The following is an 18,219-nucleotide window of genomic DNA, read 5'->3' as shown; positions in this document are numbered from 1 at the left end:
TGGCGATGATGATGTTATGCACACAAGGGGAAGATCCTATGATGCAACTAATTTGCAATCTATTGTACTTCTAAATGGATGCATTGGACATGGAATGTTAAATCATCAATCTGGACCGTCCATTCATCAAGCTGAGAAAAAGTCATTAAAAAAAAAAAAAAAAAAAAAACAGTGGGTTCCATCAGATGAACAGCCCATATCACAACTAGACCATCCACAGGTCCATTAAACCTCATTTGCAACATGATAGAGCACAGATGCATTGCATTTGAGTAGGAAAGGGAAACAAAGAGAAGGAAAGAGAAATTATACTCCATGAGGAATGATAGGGTGCTAGAATTACACCACAACTACTATATCGGCCACGCCCGCTCTCCTACCATACACGCCATGCACAGCAAGTCCCAACTGCCCAGAATAGCGGGCCCACTGAAGATGGATTACAGCCCAAAATTACATGCGCAGTATGATCCTAACTAGCCAGATAGTGGACGCCTAGTGGATGGCTAAGACCAAGAACAGAACTCCATCTAACATTCAAAAAAAAAAAAAAAAAAAAAAAACATCCATCGATTACAGGTCAGGATTGTATAAGCAATCTGATTTTGGGTATGTACCCCAACTAAAGCAGCTCCTACTATTTGAGCGGTCCATGTTTGAGGTACGTACCACCATATATACAGCACAGTAGGCTAAGTTGCCTAGTAAGTCACGAAGAGCAGAATGTCAAATATTAAAATTTAAAAAAAAAATTTGAAAAATAAAAAATAAAAAAATTCCATTGAATAGAGGTCGGTATTGTCCAAACAATCTGATTTTGGGTTTTTTTTTTTTTTTTTTTAAGCATCCATTGATTAGAGGTGGCTCCCCCCATTTGGGCGGTTCCGATTTGAGGTACGTGCCACGTGTACAACATGGGAGGCCGCACAAGCGTGGCTGTGGCATAATGCCCGGCACCATAAGCTGGAGAGAGAGAGAGAGAGATTCCTAACTACGGTTTCAAGAGCTAGGTCAAAAATACTCAAATAAAAAGAAGAGAGCGAGAGAGAGGCATACGATGTGTTCTTTGAAGTCGGAGTTTCCACCATACTCAGGGCATTTGTCGCCGATCCTGAGCAGAAGATTCCTCCAACTACTCATTTCTTATCCTTCTTTCCAACGACCTTAAAACGCTGTCAGAAAAAGAAAGGAAAAAAAAAAAAAATGAAGCAGAAGATTTCAACGAGAGAGAAAACAAATGGAGGTGAGAGAGAGGGGGGAGAGAGACGGAGAGAGAGAGGAGCGAAGAAAGAAGAAAACGGGAATTCCTACCAAAACTTGTAGGAGGGAGAGGGACAGGGAGAGGGAAGGGAAGAGAGGAGTTTCGGAGGGTTTTTGTGCCGCTCGGAGAGAGTGAGAGAGAATGGCTTTTTCGAAGCGGACCGGGTGGTGGGCCCAACACCACCCAGCTAGTCGGCGTTGGGCACTGTGGGGCCCACCGTGATGTATCTGTTTTATCCACGCCATCCATCCGTTTTGTCAGCTTAGTTTGAGAAATTATTCCCAAAATGAAACAGATCAAAAGCTCAATTGGAGCACATACAGTAGTAAACAATGATGATTGAATGCCACCATTAAAAACTTTAATGCGAGCCACAAAAGCTTTGGATCCAACTGATATGTGTGTCTCCCTCGGACCGTAGAAAATTTGCTATCCCCATTGTTTTCTCCGGTGTACTCCACTTGAACTTCGGATCTACCTCAGTTTGAAATGCCCACCAAATGCTTGCCAGAGAGAGAGAGAGGGAGATCACTAAGGCCTTGTTTGGCTCGTGGGTTCGGAATTAAAAATTCCCTATTTGGTCGATGTTTATTACCTTGGATTTACAATCTCATGTAATCCAAAAATAGCTATGTATTATACAATTACTGGTGTTTTAATTTCATTACTAAATCAACTAGACACAATGCTTGTAATAAGCATATTGAAATATATTCTTTGGCTAAAAATTATGGAATTTCAAGTCTCAAATAGGCCACAAGCATAGGATCACAACCAAACGAGTAACTAATGTTTTTTAATTGTTTATTTACATGGACAATGTTTGGATTGCACATATCATCTTATTGAAGTAATTTTAGTTATGCAATTGATAATATGATTGGTGTGGTATATCATTAGTGAGCCACATGCCTAATAAATTAATAGCCCAGTGACACACATTTTACACATGTGACTCCTTCAAGGATTTTAGATGAAATCCTAGCATCTACCTAGGATTTCAAACACTACCTTTGAATGGATTTCAAATCACAATTACTTTATGGTGCCAAATAGATAAGTGATTTGAAATCCCCTTAAATCCCTAAGGAGGCATTTGGTGCAGAATATTAGATTGGATTAGGTGGGATAGAATTGTATTTGGTCCTGTGCAATTCCATCCAGCACTTGGAGAGGATGGGAAAGGTTTGGATTAGGTGGAATGGAATTGCATTCAGTCCCATGGAATTGTATATGATACCATGCATGAATTTCATGGATTTTGAAATCCACTACACATGTGGACCCCACATTGATGCATGCGTTTATCTATACCATCCATCCATATACATTGTTTACATGTGACATTCTGATTGTATATGTGTTAAAGTGAACGGCATCTATTGTGAATTTAGTCAATTAATTACAATTCCATAGCCCACCAAACATGACTTTGCTTAATCCAGTGTCCTGTGTGGCAAAATTTTTATCCCAAACATGGGATTGGATGGCTACAATGCCATAGTATTTCCAAACATGCAATTATTGTGCAATAATAATGTTAATCCCATCTAATACAATTCAATACCATTCAATTCCACCAACCAAACATACCCTAAATTTATCTGCCCCTAATGGAACTAAGTGTTACACTAGCCTGCCATAATCTGCTCCCAGGTTTGTGGCACCTTGAACTGTAAGGCCCATGTATAAATAATGAAATTTAGGAAAAGCAAAATAGCAAATGCATTTCAAACACTCCAAACAAATGGAAAGCTCTGTGGGTTGAACTCAATCCACAATGCAATGTGCGTTAGGCTTAGGCATAGAGGGAATAATAGGATGGCCGATCTGTTCATTAAGTAATTTTGTTACAATATCGATGTCGCCCTGGCACGAGTTTGAGATTATGCATCAAAAGCTTGTTGAGCCGTTTCCCACTTATGTGGGGAGTAGCAAGAAATATATCCAAGGGTTGGTGCCTCCCCGTGGTGTATGCATAACTTGTATGCCCAATGAGGAGATGCCCGCACCAAATAATACCTAAAATCTCGAATTTTCATGTGGTATGGCCCACCCCATTTTTTGGAAATTGCTCAATTTTCTAATTGCACATCCATCCCGGCCGGGTGCACCCTGCGATGGCATGTATAAAATACAGTGGGCCTCACACCATCTAAAAGGTTTTAATGGTGGGTGTCTCTTTCTTGGCCCGTCTCTGCCTGTGGTGCACCCGAGTTTTCTTTCCCGGCCTGCATATTTTAGGCACCAAAGTGAAAGAAGAGGCAGTACATGACCAATGTATTGGACGTCATCGACACATAACAGTGGGCCCTTGCGTTATGTTGTAGGTTAGCGCCTAACTTGGAGAACTCAAAGGTGATGAGACAAGGTAAGGCATGTGGGCAGCCATGACCAAATCCCTGGATGGTTGTGAGCTTAGCCAACGACTGGAGGAGCCGACTAGCCTCTTTGTACTGATAGAAACTTGGAGTGTGATGTATGAGATGTAAGCATTTAGAGATTGCTTGGAAAATTCAAGTGTGGAATACAAGTATATCAAGTCAAATAATCCAGATTATGGGTATCTTTATAAACATACGGTGGACTAAAAATTAAGCTTATGTGATCATCTGACCATTAGATTGATCAATTTATTGTACATTAAAAATGAAAAATATCCAATGGTGTTGTCTAAATAAAGAAGTGTCCATGAATTAGAGCTTAAGGGGTCATTTGGCACCATGGATTGGGGGGGATTTGAGGGGATTTCAAATCCCTGGGTTGTTTGGCAACATAAAGTAACTGGGGGTTTCAAATCCCCTCAAAAGGGGGTTTCAAATCCACAGTGAAAGCTTGGTTACACTTAAAATTCTTTCAATAGTTGCATGTGTAACATGTGTCGCAATACTATTATTCTATTGGGCACATGGCCCACTAATGATTTCCAAAAACAATTAGGTTATCAATTGCATCACTATAATTACTTTAATCTGATGATCAGCACCATCCAAACATTGTCCATGTAAATCAATGGTTTAAAATTGTTGGTTAGTCACTTGGACATGATGTTGTGCTTGTGGCCCATCCAAAACTTGGAATTTCATCATTTTCGAGCAAGGCATATATTTCATTTGGCTTATTACAACCATTGTGTTAAACATTGCATACATCACTAATTAGAGATGTTAAAATTGATTTAGTAATTAAATTCAAACCCCTGTAAATATACCATGAATAGCTAGTTTTGGATTAAAGTTGATTCCCAATCCTGGGTGCCAAAAATATTGGGAGGATTTCAAATCTAGGGGGTTCCCAATCTAGGGGGTTCCGAATCCATGCTCCCAATCTGATTTTTACAAGTATATTAGTGGCAATGGGTTCTACAATTTTGTCATGTTATTTTAATTTAATATGTGACATGTATCATTTTTTAAGTGCTTGAATATCAAGAGTCATACACAGACATAGAAGGTAGATCCCAAGAGTGAAAACAGTATCATATTCAAGACATGGAAGGTAGATCCCTTTTAAGAATATACAAAACTAACTTGAGAAATCTACTTATTTGTTTGTCTATTTGTCTCCAGGTTTAGATTTAATCATATACAAATAAGAATACAACCAGCAACCAGCACATGAGGACTCAAGGAAGATCCCAAGAGCGAAAACATTGAAAACATACATCAATTTTAAAATTTTCAATAACAGAATTACCTAGAATGTATTACTAGGAACGTCTTCTTCGTTGTACAAAAACAAAAATGGAGACGAAGGAAAAAACCATCAAAGATGTTGATTTTAAACCATGAGGGAGGAGCACACTATACATGTATGCAGGATCTTTATATTCGATCGACTGAGGTTTTTAGAAGGGAAGAGATTTCTCATAGGCTATGGTTGAGAGAATAGAGAAAAGTGTCTCAAGCCAAAGTCATGTTTATATTTACAAACCTTCATTCTAAAAAAACAGTAGTAAAAGACCGTTCTAGTTAAGGCTGCCAATGGGCTGGGTAGTCCTGACTGGCCTTCGGGCTTGGCCTGTATTGGGCTGGGTTTGGGTGGTGTATAAGGCCCGATGGTTGGGCTTGGGCTTGAATCAGGAGCCTGATTGTAAATCGACTTGGACTCGAGCTTAGCACCCCAAAAGCCCATAAACTCGGCCCGACCCAGTAGGCCTTTTCTAAACCTAATTTTCTCCATTTTTCTTTCATTCTCTCCCCCTCTCTCTCACACGAGGCACACCAAAACATCGTTCATGGACAGAGATATTCAAGGCTTGGGCTTGGGGGACCGGGTCGGGCTTTGTGTAAATGTCCTGGACAAGACTCAAGTTGGACTATTTCAGCCCGTCATAGGCCCAAGTTAGATTTGGGCTTAGGTTCATAATTGCAAGCCAGGCTTGGACAGAGCTCAGCTCGGCCCTAACCCAGCTCATTGACAGTCGTAGCCCCAGTATCTCTTAAGATATGGTGGTAATGAGGTGTACTAAATTATTATACTCTCTCATTATTAAAAACCCTAATATACACCCTCCAATCAAGTAAATCAAGTGCGAGACCTCTTAAACTATAATATTTCATAAGGGACAACATCGCACCAAAGCATAAGTAGGTTATAAATAATTTGTTCAAATCTCTAACTACTTGTCTGGGACCACTGATTTTATCGTACTCAATTTATAATATTTGATTCCATATGTGCAAATGCACAAATCCCAATGCTCCGATCATTATGCATACTTGTTTACAATTTTTTATATACGGATTTTATCTCAACAAATTTAATTAATCAAGGGCCATTGAAAATATTAATATAACTATATATATAATTTTAAAAATATTTTGCGGTAAAATTCAACTATTCATTTAATCCAACGCTTTAAATAAGTCTCATGTGTTATATGACCATCTACGATCTTCATCTATCATATCTCAATTACTCAATGTTGATTTGGTTGCTTTCCTAACGTGCTTCAAGCCTAGTTAAATTTGTTCACATGGCCTTATGAATGGACACCAAAGCAAAGTCATATTATTATGATGTTATCAGGTAGCATATAATAATTCGATATAAGAGTTATGTATTAAACTTGCACAGTGATTGGATTAAAATCAATCCATCAATTGTTCATAATTAGTTTTGCAACATGTGTGGCTCAATTAACACATGATATGGATAATTAAGTGTTCGTTGTGTATGAAATCACCCTGTGAGATCTATCCGCACTTCAATATACATACTCATGCGATCTTGACTAGGCATAGAGCTGATTATGCCAATTTATATGAGATCTCTCATGATCATCTCATAAAATAGGATAGAGATACTCAATTCATACATCATATGAGTAATCAATCGTTCATTGTTTATGAAATTATATAAGATCTATTTGCACTCTAGTGTATAGACTAATGCAATCTTGGCTAGACACAAAGCCAGTTGCGTCAAACTGTATGAGATCTTAACCTGATCATCTCATAATTCCTGGTGGAGGTATATCGTATTTGTCCATATATCTTAATATGCACTACTCTTGTCGTACATACCTGCACGATAATCTAAGCCATATGAATGGCCAACCAGGTATTTAACAGACGAAGGCTGGTCACATTTATTATGGAGGCCAACATGAATATCTCTATGCATGTATTATCATGAAGCAATTCATTTCATACATTTGAACTCAAATATAAAAGGTACTATGAGCTCGACCGCATAGGACCATCCCATGAGGTCGAGCGCTGTCAGCACATAAGCCATTGGATGGAAAAATTTTAACCCAAGGGTGAGATATACAGGTTATTTACTAACTGAGTATATACTCGGCCCGATACACAGGGGATTTTATCCCATTCCAAATCCTATCTTCCGCAGCCTTCTCTCCCTCAGTCCCTACCACCAGAACCGGATGCAATGTCTATGAGCAGAATTGTCTATGGCAGTCCCTGCCCATCCATTTTTACAGTTCATTTTAATAAAGTTTGATTTTTCATTTAAAAATAATTATAGTAAAAATGTCTGATAAAATGGACAAAGCTAACCATTCAAACAGGTGGTTGTCTTGAGCACAATGACAAATCTCAATCTCAGCAATTTCTCGGCTTGGGAATATCTAGGGAGGCTTGGGAATTTCTAGGGAGAGTTTTAGATTTGGACATTTTTCTCATGATATTGAAAGCAAGTGGATGGGTTAGAAAACTTCGGCCATGTTTTTCATATCTGTTCATTTATTCACAGACTGTGGCCCACATGACTAGTGGATCAACCTGATTCTTGGGCCAGGTAATCAATATAGTGTTTCCATTTAGATGGATGGATTGGATCTTGTACCAATTGTGCGATGCTGACACTTGTACATGAGCTTTACTACACACGTGTGGCTCAGCAAATCTATGTTTTTCATTTTTATTTTATTTTTTAAAATTGAAAGCTTATGACCCATCATAAAAATTCCTTGCACTTGTAGTTTGTGATGTCTTCAAGAAAAAAAAAAAGGGTTCGAGTCCTTACCTCAGCAGCGGAGGAGTTTCAACATGAGGTCTTGGGTTCAATACCCATACGTGGTGAAATCCCACTACGGCGTGCATGGGTGTGTGTGTAAAAAAAAGATGTTTTCAAGAAAATCAATGTCCTTCATTGAAGTTCATCTTATTCATGAGCTAGTGGAAAGTTATTTTTCCAGTACTCCATGCATTTGACATCTCAATCTTATCATGCCTCAATGCACTTGGTTGAAGCTCATCATGCTTATATTCTCCAGCTAAATATTTTCAGCTTATCTAATCGTTATGTTATGGTTCCATTACAGCCTATTTGGTTGACATTTATGAGGTCAAGCTGACAGACAACATTCTTATCAAAGAATGGTCCAATAAGTTATTTAATATACATTAAAATTTTGGAAAGAAACTAAGACTTGATATTTGATCTCTGCTATGCTAATACAATTTTCCATGGATAATTAATTGATTTATGCATGACAATAGTATTGATTTCTACATGACAATAGTATCAATACAATTCTCCATATAATTTTGCCTGTTTTGGTCATATCGACAATGAATTTGCCGAAGAGGTCAAAAGCCGAGATGGATGCTCTAAATGTAGCCAAAGGGGTCAGCAAGTTTGCGGAGGTTCCAGGCTCTTCTCCCATACTTGACGTCAAAATGAATGCTTCTCATATTTCCAAAAAAAAAAAAACATTTAAAATTTTTTGATATATGATCTATCTCACACATAAAAAAAAAAAAAAAAAAAATTTCAAAAAAAAAAAAAAACCTACAAAATGCATTAAAAATCTATTAACTAAATGTCATCCTGGGACTTGATTCCTTCACTAAAGGTTTTACAGGCACAAACACAAGTTGAACAACCACAGACATGTCTGTATGGAGTATGGACTCATATGTGTTGATCTCAATAAGCATCTTCCATCCCCAGGGATGCCTGCATCTGAATTTGGTGCCTCTACTCTGCATTGATAATGTCTTCTTTATCTATTTGAATTTCTGGTTTCACCCTTGCAGGATTAGATGGCTATTCTCAGGAGTAGCCATCAAATTGCTGGTTTCATCCTTGTAAGAAACTACTGTCTACCCCACAAGTCTTAGTACTACAATGTTAGCACAGTTCCTGTGTACCTTATTTTTTCTTTTTTCTTTTTGTAGTTCAATGGTTTCATTGACTTGGATGCACATGATACACTAGCCTTGAAGCTCAAAGGAGATGGGAGATGTTACATATCTACTGTAAGTTTCTCCTTCCACCACCCATGCAACTGGTAAGAACAGATGCTATACTTGATCTTAGCCAAAAGGCCTAGAAAAGTATTTCTCCACTCATAAAAGAAATCAATGACCAAAAGAGAGCCAGAAATGTATTTCTCATGCAATAGCTAATTACGCAATTTGTTGAATGCAGATAGATATACATGGAGAATTGGGTAAATTCACCTGGGCAACAGGAAGACAATTCATGGCAGGCTTTTGTGTTTGTACCGAAAGATAACTGGTATATTGCAAAGGCAAGTTCCATGCCCTTAAAGTTCTCGTTTTCATACTTGGGAACTATTAGGTGATCTCAAGTTAATTGGAAATTAACATCTTTGTATTACAAGTTCAACTTGAAAACTAACATAACTGGATTTTGGTGCTGCCTTCATTGTAGAACCAAGGAAGTTGATTGCAATTTTGTCATTTCCACTCTGTCTAATGGATTTTTGCAATTCAATTAATTAGTGCATCCAAATGCAGCCCAAATGGAGCCAACATAAATTCATTAATTGGGTTCTTGTTTTCAATAGGTTTGCTGGTAATTTACTCAAGGGGCAGACAGTTGGAGTGATTGGAGCAGGTTATATTGGATCTGCAAATGCTAGAATGATGTATTTGTTGTAGACTCATGCAATCCATCGGTTGTATTGGAGTATGTTCTTGTTACTATGGCTGCCAGCGACCAACTCCTAATAATAACAACACATAGGTAGTGGTGGACGATTCAAAACAACTCAAACTCACATCTGTTTGCTCTGCCCTTCTGATTTTTCAATGAAAATTCTGCCTGTCCCACTTGCATGGTGATTGGTGTATTATCATCGTCTACTACAAAATCATTGCTGGTTGAACCCTAAATAATGGTGTAATTCCAATACACTTCTGTATCTTCCTTGCTTCAACTGATGCTGCTTGCAATTGCATCTTAGTCACTGCTGGTTGTGCTCTGTTTTGAAGGATTTTAGCTCCAGGTTTCACATACTAATCCAAGTACCAACAAAATTATTACTAATTTGAGGAATCCAGTTGGATGGTTAAGATTGTCCATCAATAGGATTTGTGAGCTAAGGATTCTTCATGATATGTCCACCCGATGAACGGTCCAGATCTTGCAATGTGTGACAGATCACAATTTTGAATCAATGACATTATTTGTGGTGTTCATGTCAGGTAAGATTCTTGCTTTTTTATCTGTCAGTTATTTTGGACTAAAATCATTACTTAAAACCCTTCTCATATCCTTTTGTGTTGCATGATTTAGTGGTATAAATATTCATAAGACATGGATCGTTTAATCTTACCAATAGATTCCTGATATGATATGGATAATGGAATTTGTCCCTTTATGAATATTGGTGGAGAATGTGAAGTTGTTTTTGTATGGCAGGTCCTGGTTGTTCTTCAGTGGGCTATGGAGCAACACAAGAGATTGGCCCTTTTATCATTGATTCAGATGGAGGACTTAAATTCGATCCTTACTCATGGAACAAAGGTCTTGAAATATGTTCACAACATACATGCCCCCATATATATACATGCATACATCTAAGCATGCATGCATTCTTACATATGCATATAGTGGGGAAAATGGTACATAAATTTTCATGATATGCTGCAGAGGCCAATATGTTGTTCCTAGAGTCTCCTGTGGGAGTGAGCTTTTGCTACTCAAACACAACAAGCAATTGCAGTATTCTAGGATATGACTTCACAGCTATGTTTGCATGGCATGCATGTACATCAGTTTTTTCATTTTTCATTTTATTTTTTTAATAAGGTGTTGTTTCTGCTATCCAGCCAATGCTCCTGTACTGATGAAGACAGAGATTGTTCCTTCTGTTAAAGTTGCTCAGCTAGTCAGGTTCAGCCTTTTGAAGGTTTTGTCCAAAACTTTCCGGTCTGCCATTCATCCTGGTGAAGGTGTGCTCCGTCATAGCTGGCATTGGTTACCAAGGCAGGGGTGGGAGGTCTGGCAGACAACAGGAGGTTGTCTCCCACTGACTTAGAATGCTCTACATTTGCATCAACCTCTTTGGTCTAGGATGTGAAAATGTCTGCTGAAGGGCCAATTTCCATGTTATTTGAAATGATCAAGATGTTGAGATGACAAAGTTAGTCCCTGACGCTCTTGTGCAAGGCCTTTGTGTGCTTCCTTAGATTTCGAATGTAAGATTTTGTTACAAAAACATCATCCTTGGTAGCTGTTTGGGATCTGAATGTGGGATGGGTTTGTGGTGCGTGAGATGTAATGGGCTAATTTTGTTGTGTTAGCTTTTGTTGGTCTCTTGTGCCAGTGTTGTAACTCAATTGTCATATTTGATAGGTAAGGCCTGGATTTTTATTTATTTAAACCCTGCCCAAATGAATGTGTATATTTTTCAATTAATAAAATTTCAGGTGGTGTGATAAATTCAATGGTATGATTTTACATCTATTCTACAATGCAATAGATCCAAATATTTTTGTGATTGGAATGAGTTAATCTCTAATAGGCAAACCCGATCGTGGTCACTACAGGCGTTGTGCAATCATGGTCTTATCAGGCCTACTTTCCATTTTGCTTAACTTATTAGTCCCCAAGTGCGTGCATGCCTGGTACATTCTGAAAATGGTACCACCCTGCAAAACTGTTGATTTGGTGCAGAATGGTGTGATGGATCTGGGACATTCAATCAGGGGGCCACCTAATTCAACTTCATCACCATTATCTTATCCTTTCTCCCAGCAATCAGAGCAGCTCCTAATTAATGAGCCATTAACCCAATAATTTGAAGGTTCAGTTTAATAAAAGCCGTGATTTCCAAATTATACTGATGTTTCCTGGTATTCATCATGAGAAAGGGATTGAAACACATGACTAAGGAAAATTGGAAACCACAGCTAATCCACAACTGCCAAAAAATGGGTCAAAAGCTACGGATAAAAGCCGTAGTGAAATATTTCTACGGATTTACCCACAGTATGACCGTAGCCATTGATCCAGTGATCCAAGCTAACAGAGATAAAGACTTCATGGCAGAATCATTCATTCATTCAAATACAATCATTCATTTTAATCCATTCATAAAAGCATAATACCAACAAAATAGTTATGTGTCTATTTAAAGTTCTCTATGATAATTGATGAAGAAATACATCACACTTAGAAATACATTATCAACATTTGAATTCTTCATTTTCACACCACTCATGCACTCTCTTTCTCCCTCATATGCCACCATCAAAACAAAACCATTATCTTCATCAATAGCACTATACCAAATAGAAACCTATTAAATGAAGTAAACTTCATCAATAACACATCTAAAGTTGCAACTCGCGCAAGCTTGATCATGGCGGGGAAAACAATGGTAAATCAACAAGGACAGCGACCATCTTCCTCTTTAAGTAGCTTCTTTGTATTTGCATGAATAAATTGCAATCCTGAAATTTTCAAAGAAGAAGAGCTTATCAAGTTACAAAGGTTATACACGGTTAAACAGTACAAAGCCATATATCTTTAAAAGAAAAGAAAAGAAAAAACACAGAGTTACGGTGAACACAAAATACAAACTACAAAACAGAGCCACATGATCCACTACCACAGCTGCACAAATCAAAATTACACATCGAAGCCAACACAAGCCAGTCCAATTAGGACAGCAAGCAACACTTCCTTGGGCCATGAGACACCCACGATGAACCTGAGACACCACTAGCATCTCTAATTTTATTCCCAGTCCACTTGTGCACACCCCTTAAAATGTTTCAAGGGATAGCTATCTGTATTAGCATCCTAGACTCTGGGAAATGTGAGTCATGCCCTGGCTCCCCATATATGTACCTGCATATCATATAATTCGTAAACGAGTATAGTTCTCACATTGGAAAATAAATAGACGGAGACATGATGGTTAACTTGAAGACCTGAAAAATGAATCACAGCATGCTCAATACATAATAAAAAAGCAAACTCAGGAGCAGGCTTGGTAGTACTAACTGCAGCCTGCAGGTACATCCATATGACATTTATATGATTAAGCTTGATATATTTCTATCAGATTACTTACCACAATACGAATTGTAATAGACACTGCATAAATCTGCAAAATGTAATGGGACTCTATCAGAAACAACTTATACAGCAAAAAAGGTGGGGAAGAAGTGATTAAACTGTTGACAAAGGAGGAAGGGAAAACAAAAGAATTTCAATGGGAACAACATTCATCCATGAAAGAGGCCTTTAACTCTTCCCAAGATTGTCAGCAAAATGATCCTATTTCGGGTTCAGCTTGCTAACCCAATGGATCCAAAGATTCAATCAGGTTCAGCTTGCTAGTGGACCCAAATGTCTGTCCAAATGGGACTGATATTGGATGTATAAATGCACTGTATTTCAGTAGCTTTTGCAATACAATGAACACATGAAATCAATGCTTTGCAATTAAAATACAAGCTCTATAACAGGCAACAACAGAAGTTGTTTCCATGATGTCTCACCACGAACGTATCCAAAGACAAAAGGACACATGAACACCCATCCATCTATACATTTCATCCTTACCCACTAGTGAGATGGTTTTTGGGATTCACAACCATCATTAAAATGTCTTAAACCTTGAATCTACTTAACAACACAAATCACTAGCAAAATGATCCTATTTTTTTAGAATCATTGATTCAATACTAAAAGAGTTGGGCATAAAGGAAAATATGCAAGTAGTTGAGAATCAAAGAAGAATTTCCCACTTTGCAGAAGCAGCATAAATCCCCTGCATAGATAATTTGCTTTGCATATATGCATGTGTTTTCATCATTTGGATGATCATTGTATTTCTTCATTTCTTTTTAAGCGGACCTTTATTTTTTTACCCTTTCTGGCAATTCATTACTTCTCGGGCCATGTTGATATCAGGTCAAAGGCGAGCCGAATATATCATATATTTGCTCTCGTTATTATCGAGCAACTGAACTCATATTTGGGGCAACAGAATACAACACAGCCCAATAAATAATAATTCCAGCAAAATCCTTACACATTCAACCCATTTGCATAAATAATCCACATTCAAAAAATTGACATCCAATCCAAATTCGACCCATATGGAAAAAAATATATATATAAAAAGAAGTAGAAAAAATTCACATTCTTCCAAATTTAATCCATATAATAAATAATTCACATTCTTCCACATCCACATTCTTCCACATTTAATCCATATCATAAACAATCCACACTCTTCCACATTCAATCCATATCATAAACAATCCACATCCATATCAGCAAAATCCTTACACATTCAACCCATTTACATAAATAATCCACAATCAAAAAATTCACATCCATTCCAAATTCGACCCATATGAAAAAAAAATATAAAACAAGAAGAAGAAGAAATTCACATTCTTCCAAATTTAATCCATATCATAAATAATTCGCATTCTTCCACATTTAATCCATATCATAAACAATCCACATTCTTCCATATTTAATCCGTATCATAAACAATCCACATTCTTCCACATCCATATCAACAAAATCCTTACACATTCAACCCATTTACATAAATAATCCACATTCAAAAAATTCACATCCATTCCAAATTCGATCCATATGAAAAAGAAGAAGAAGAAGAAGAAGAAGAAGAAGAAATTCACATTCTTCCAAATTTAATCCATATCATAAATAATTCATATTCTTCCTCATCCACATTCTTCCACATTCAATCCATATCATAAGCAATCCACATTCTTCCATATTTAATCCATATCATAAACAATCCACATTCTTCCACACTTAATCCATATCATAAACAATCCACATTCAATCCATATACACAAAATTCACATTCATTCCAAATTTGACCTATACGAACATAATGTAATAAAAAGAAAAGAAAAGAAAAGAAAAGAAGTTATTATGTGCCGCCCCAAGTTACCAAGGGAAACAAGGGAGTCATGATTGATTTACTTCTTCTTCTACTTTTTTGAGAAAGGTGGGAGCACACCACTTGTACCTTTGTTGAATCTGCAAAAAAATCAGTACAATGATTCGGGTGGGCACCACAAAACGAAATGGGCCTCACCTATCTATGATAAAGGATCTTTTGAACAAGTTGTACAACTACAAAGAAAAGTTGATCAGTAGAAAAATATAACAGGAGATACCACATAAAGGTGAAAGTATAGAGAGAAAAAGAAAAGAAAAGAATATGGACAATTATTCTTACATGTTTTTTTTTGTTGACAATCATTGCCATCAAGGATTCCCACCTTTCTCAAAATACCTTGATTCAAAATTATAGGCCAAAATGGTCTCAAGTTATTCCTGTAAACAAACTCAGAAAAAAATATTTAGTTACCCATTCACTGAAACTTGAAATCGAAAGTATATAAAAATGTATTTTTTTTCTATGAGAAGACAATGAAGTGAAAACAGTTCTGGTTTTAATAGTTGGTTTATTTTTAACTTACATTTGCTTTATTCGACAGTACACCACGGCCCCGTCCCTTAGCATTTCCTCTTGGCCTACCAACTCCTTTTCCCTTTCCTCTTTCAATAATAGCGTTGATATTATAAAAATAATAAATCTAGCTTAGAAGGATTTAATGTAAGAAACAATCAAATGCAAAATATATGAAATATTATACATACCTAGCTTCTTCAGCTGCATTATCAACTTGCTTATATGTAGGACAATTTCATTTATCATGCCCAATAACCCACTTGTTACACCTAGTGGTCGAGTGATCGGTATCGCTACAAGTTTCGCTGGCCAGAGATAAAGAAATAATATCGTTATCGCCAAAAATATCATCGATAACTGGAAATGCAGGGAAAAAGGGGGAAATATGGAGAAATTGGTGGAATTTTTCAGTGAAACTTCAGGACATGCCTAAATACACATATTTACATATTCAGGAATGAAAAATTTGCAAAAAGAATGCATTAAATTAGAAGTTTCCATTTAATGGCGGCTAAAAGGCATGCGTTGTCTTAAGAAATCACTCAAATAGTAACCAAAATGAGTTTATATAATACAAATGCAAGCTTACAACAATTAAGACATTCAAAAGTAAATGAATTGAAAAAAAATACACATTTCTAGCCATGTTTCATCCCCACATAGAGTGATGAGGTGGCTTGTAATCATTGTCCGGATCCCATGGTAGTTGAGAGTAGTACTGTTGCCCAACATGTTGGCAGTACTGTTCCAATTGGGGAACTCTCGTAATCATCCTCTGCTCGTACCAATTGGGGAACTCTCTTATGTACCTCTGATAGTTATCCTCCCCAAACTGTACGAGTACGCCTAGACGTGGGAATTGCGTGACATACATCGACGGCATTTGCTGAGCAGGGTACTGAGGGAACAGATCAAGTCCAACCCTGACTCCTTGATAGTATTGTTGCCAGCTATACGGGTACCCCAAATATCCTCCTGTTAAAGGGCCATGACTCGAAGAACTATCTTTCGGCTGCCTGTACACATGGGTAGATGAGCATGATTGAATGTCAGAGCTGCCAAGGCCATACCCGTGATATCCCCCATGAGCATAAGGTGGGACAGAGGTGGAGTTCCCTTGATCTAAACTTATGTTTATAGATGACAAGCTCTCTGTGAGAGCATCAGCCGCGGCGCGTCCGGTTTTCTTCTTCGAAAGACGCTCGAACATATATGTGGGCTCTGATGTTCTCACCCTAGATGGTGGATGAGATCCATGGTCCACGTCCTGAGTGGCATGGTCAAAGCTCTGCTCCTTAGTGAACTGGCCAACAGATCGTTGGCTCTGAGCCATCGTGTACCCTCCACCACTGTCACCCCCACCCCTGTCACCCTCACTCCCACTAGTACCACCTATACTAGTGTCGGTGCCTCCGTCCCCTCCCTCATCACCGTCGTCATCGTTGTCGTTCCCAGGACCAGTGTCGAGTGGGGGTTGTCTCATCATCATCATCACTCACTACGACTTGATGATGCGGAGGGGGTCGTGAAGATGCTTCCTCACCCTCATTGGAACGTGCCAAACTCCTCACCAAAGGAGTCTGTATTCATCTTCTGTTCGATTACTATCTGATCGACATCGATACCCAGAGACGCTGCTCCCTCGGCTACCTGTGGAGCAGGGCCTCCCTCCTTATCATCTAAATCAGCTGATTTGACCCACTCATAAAGTGGGTTCTCATCATCATCACCTATTTGTACCATGTTACCTATAGACAACAGGTCCAGCGGGTCCTGATTCTCCTCCATGTCTCGGTCTACCCGCAACTGCTTCTCTCTTAACTTCATATTGTAATGACAGTAAACGAGCTTTTGCAGCTTCTCATATGCCAGCTTGTTCCTCTTGCTGGTGTGTATGAGTGACCATGTACTCCCATTCCTCTCACACGGTAAGGAGGATACAGCCTGTGCGAGAACACGGACTACCAATAACTGCAGTGCGGGCGTGTCGACTCCGTACATCGCCCACCACTCACCTATATATATATATATCCATAAGGAGCTTGTTTTAATGTGAAGTTTAAATGAAAAAATGCAATTACCTAATTATGTTACCATACTCACACGACATCATCATTTCAGTTGATGCTTTTGCTAGTGCGGATGAGAACGTATCCCTCGCATCCCTAAATCGCAACAACTATAAACACGGATCCACAGGTCATTATTTTTAATCACCCATATTTCTAAAGGCTATAAGGAAGAAAATTTATTGCATTACCTGGCTACCGAAATCTACTTGCGTTGTCGATTTTGGGAACAATTGTTCGAACACCTCGTGGACGGCCATCGTCAAATTTTGATTCTCATGGAGCCGACATTTATAATGAAATTTGGGATTTAGGTAGTATGCTGAAACCCAAATATTAGTTACTCAATTGTATTAACATGCAAAAAGAATTGATGCTTAAAATACTCAGTTGTATTAACAAACTTACCGGCTTTGTGGAGTGGATGCTCGAGAGTCCCGGTCCATCGATGATCGATGATATTGATCACCCACTGATACGAACTGGGGATTGCAGTCATTATCCACTCTCTCATAATTCTCATAAGCTCATACATTGACCCCATTAAAGGCCACATCTCATTATCTACGGCTCGTAGGACCTTGTACATCGGATGCAGGAAGGAAACGACGTTGTGAACTTTATCCTAGAAGGAATCGGAAAGCACTATCTTCGAACAGGTCTTTGCACCCTCAGTCTTCCTCTGATTC

At 38.2% G+C, this 18,219-nt stretch overlaps 1 protein-coding gene and 1 pseudogene across 2 annotated transcripts in view; both read right to left on the bottom strand.

The window, feature by feature from the left end:
* The window catches only part of LOC131231267 (nuclear cap-binding protein subunit 1), a 100,654-nt gene extending 99,258 nt beyond the window's left edge, over nt 1-1,396 (bottom strand). The window contains exons 1-2 of one of the 2 annotated variants that reach the window (XM_058227407.1): nt 1,312-1,396; nt 1,057-1,163 (exon numbers count right to left, since the gene is read on the bottom strand). In XM_058227407.1, the coding sequence (XP_058083390.1) occupies nt 1,057-1,140 (84 nt within the window). In that variant the 5' untranslated portion in view covers nt 1,141-1,163; nt 1,312-1,396. Of the gene's footprint in view, nt 1-1,056; nt 1,173-1,311 lie in introns of both variants that reach the window. The other variant, XM_058227408.1, reaches the window with a different exon arrangement.
* A 7,567-nt stretch (nt 1,397-8,963) lies between these two features.
* Nucleotides 8,964-9,073, bottom strand: LOC131232025 (U2 spliceosomal RNA; annotated as a pseudogene).
* Between the last annotated feature and the right edge of the window lie 9,146 nt (nt 9,074-18,219).

This window comes from Magnolia sinica, chromosome 17, assembly GCF_029962835.1.
Source record: "Magnolia sinica isolate HGM2019 chromosome 17, MsV1, whole genome shotgun sequence".
Taxonomy (NCBI): Eukaryota; Viridiplantae; Streptophyta; class Magnoliopsida; order Magnoliales; family Magnoliaceae; genus Magnolia; species Magnolia sinica.
Note: the sequence above shows the minus strand (reverse complement) of the source record. Positions and strands in the feature narration are given on the sequence as shown.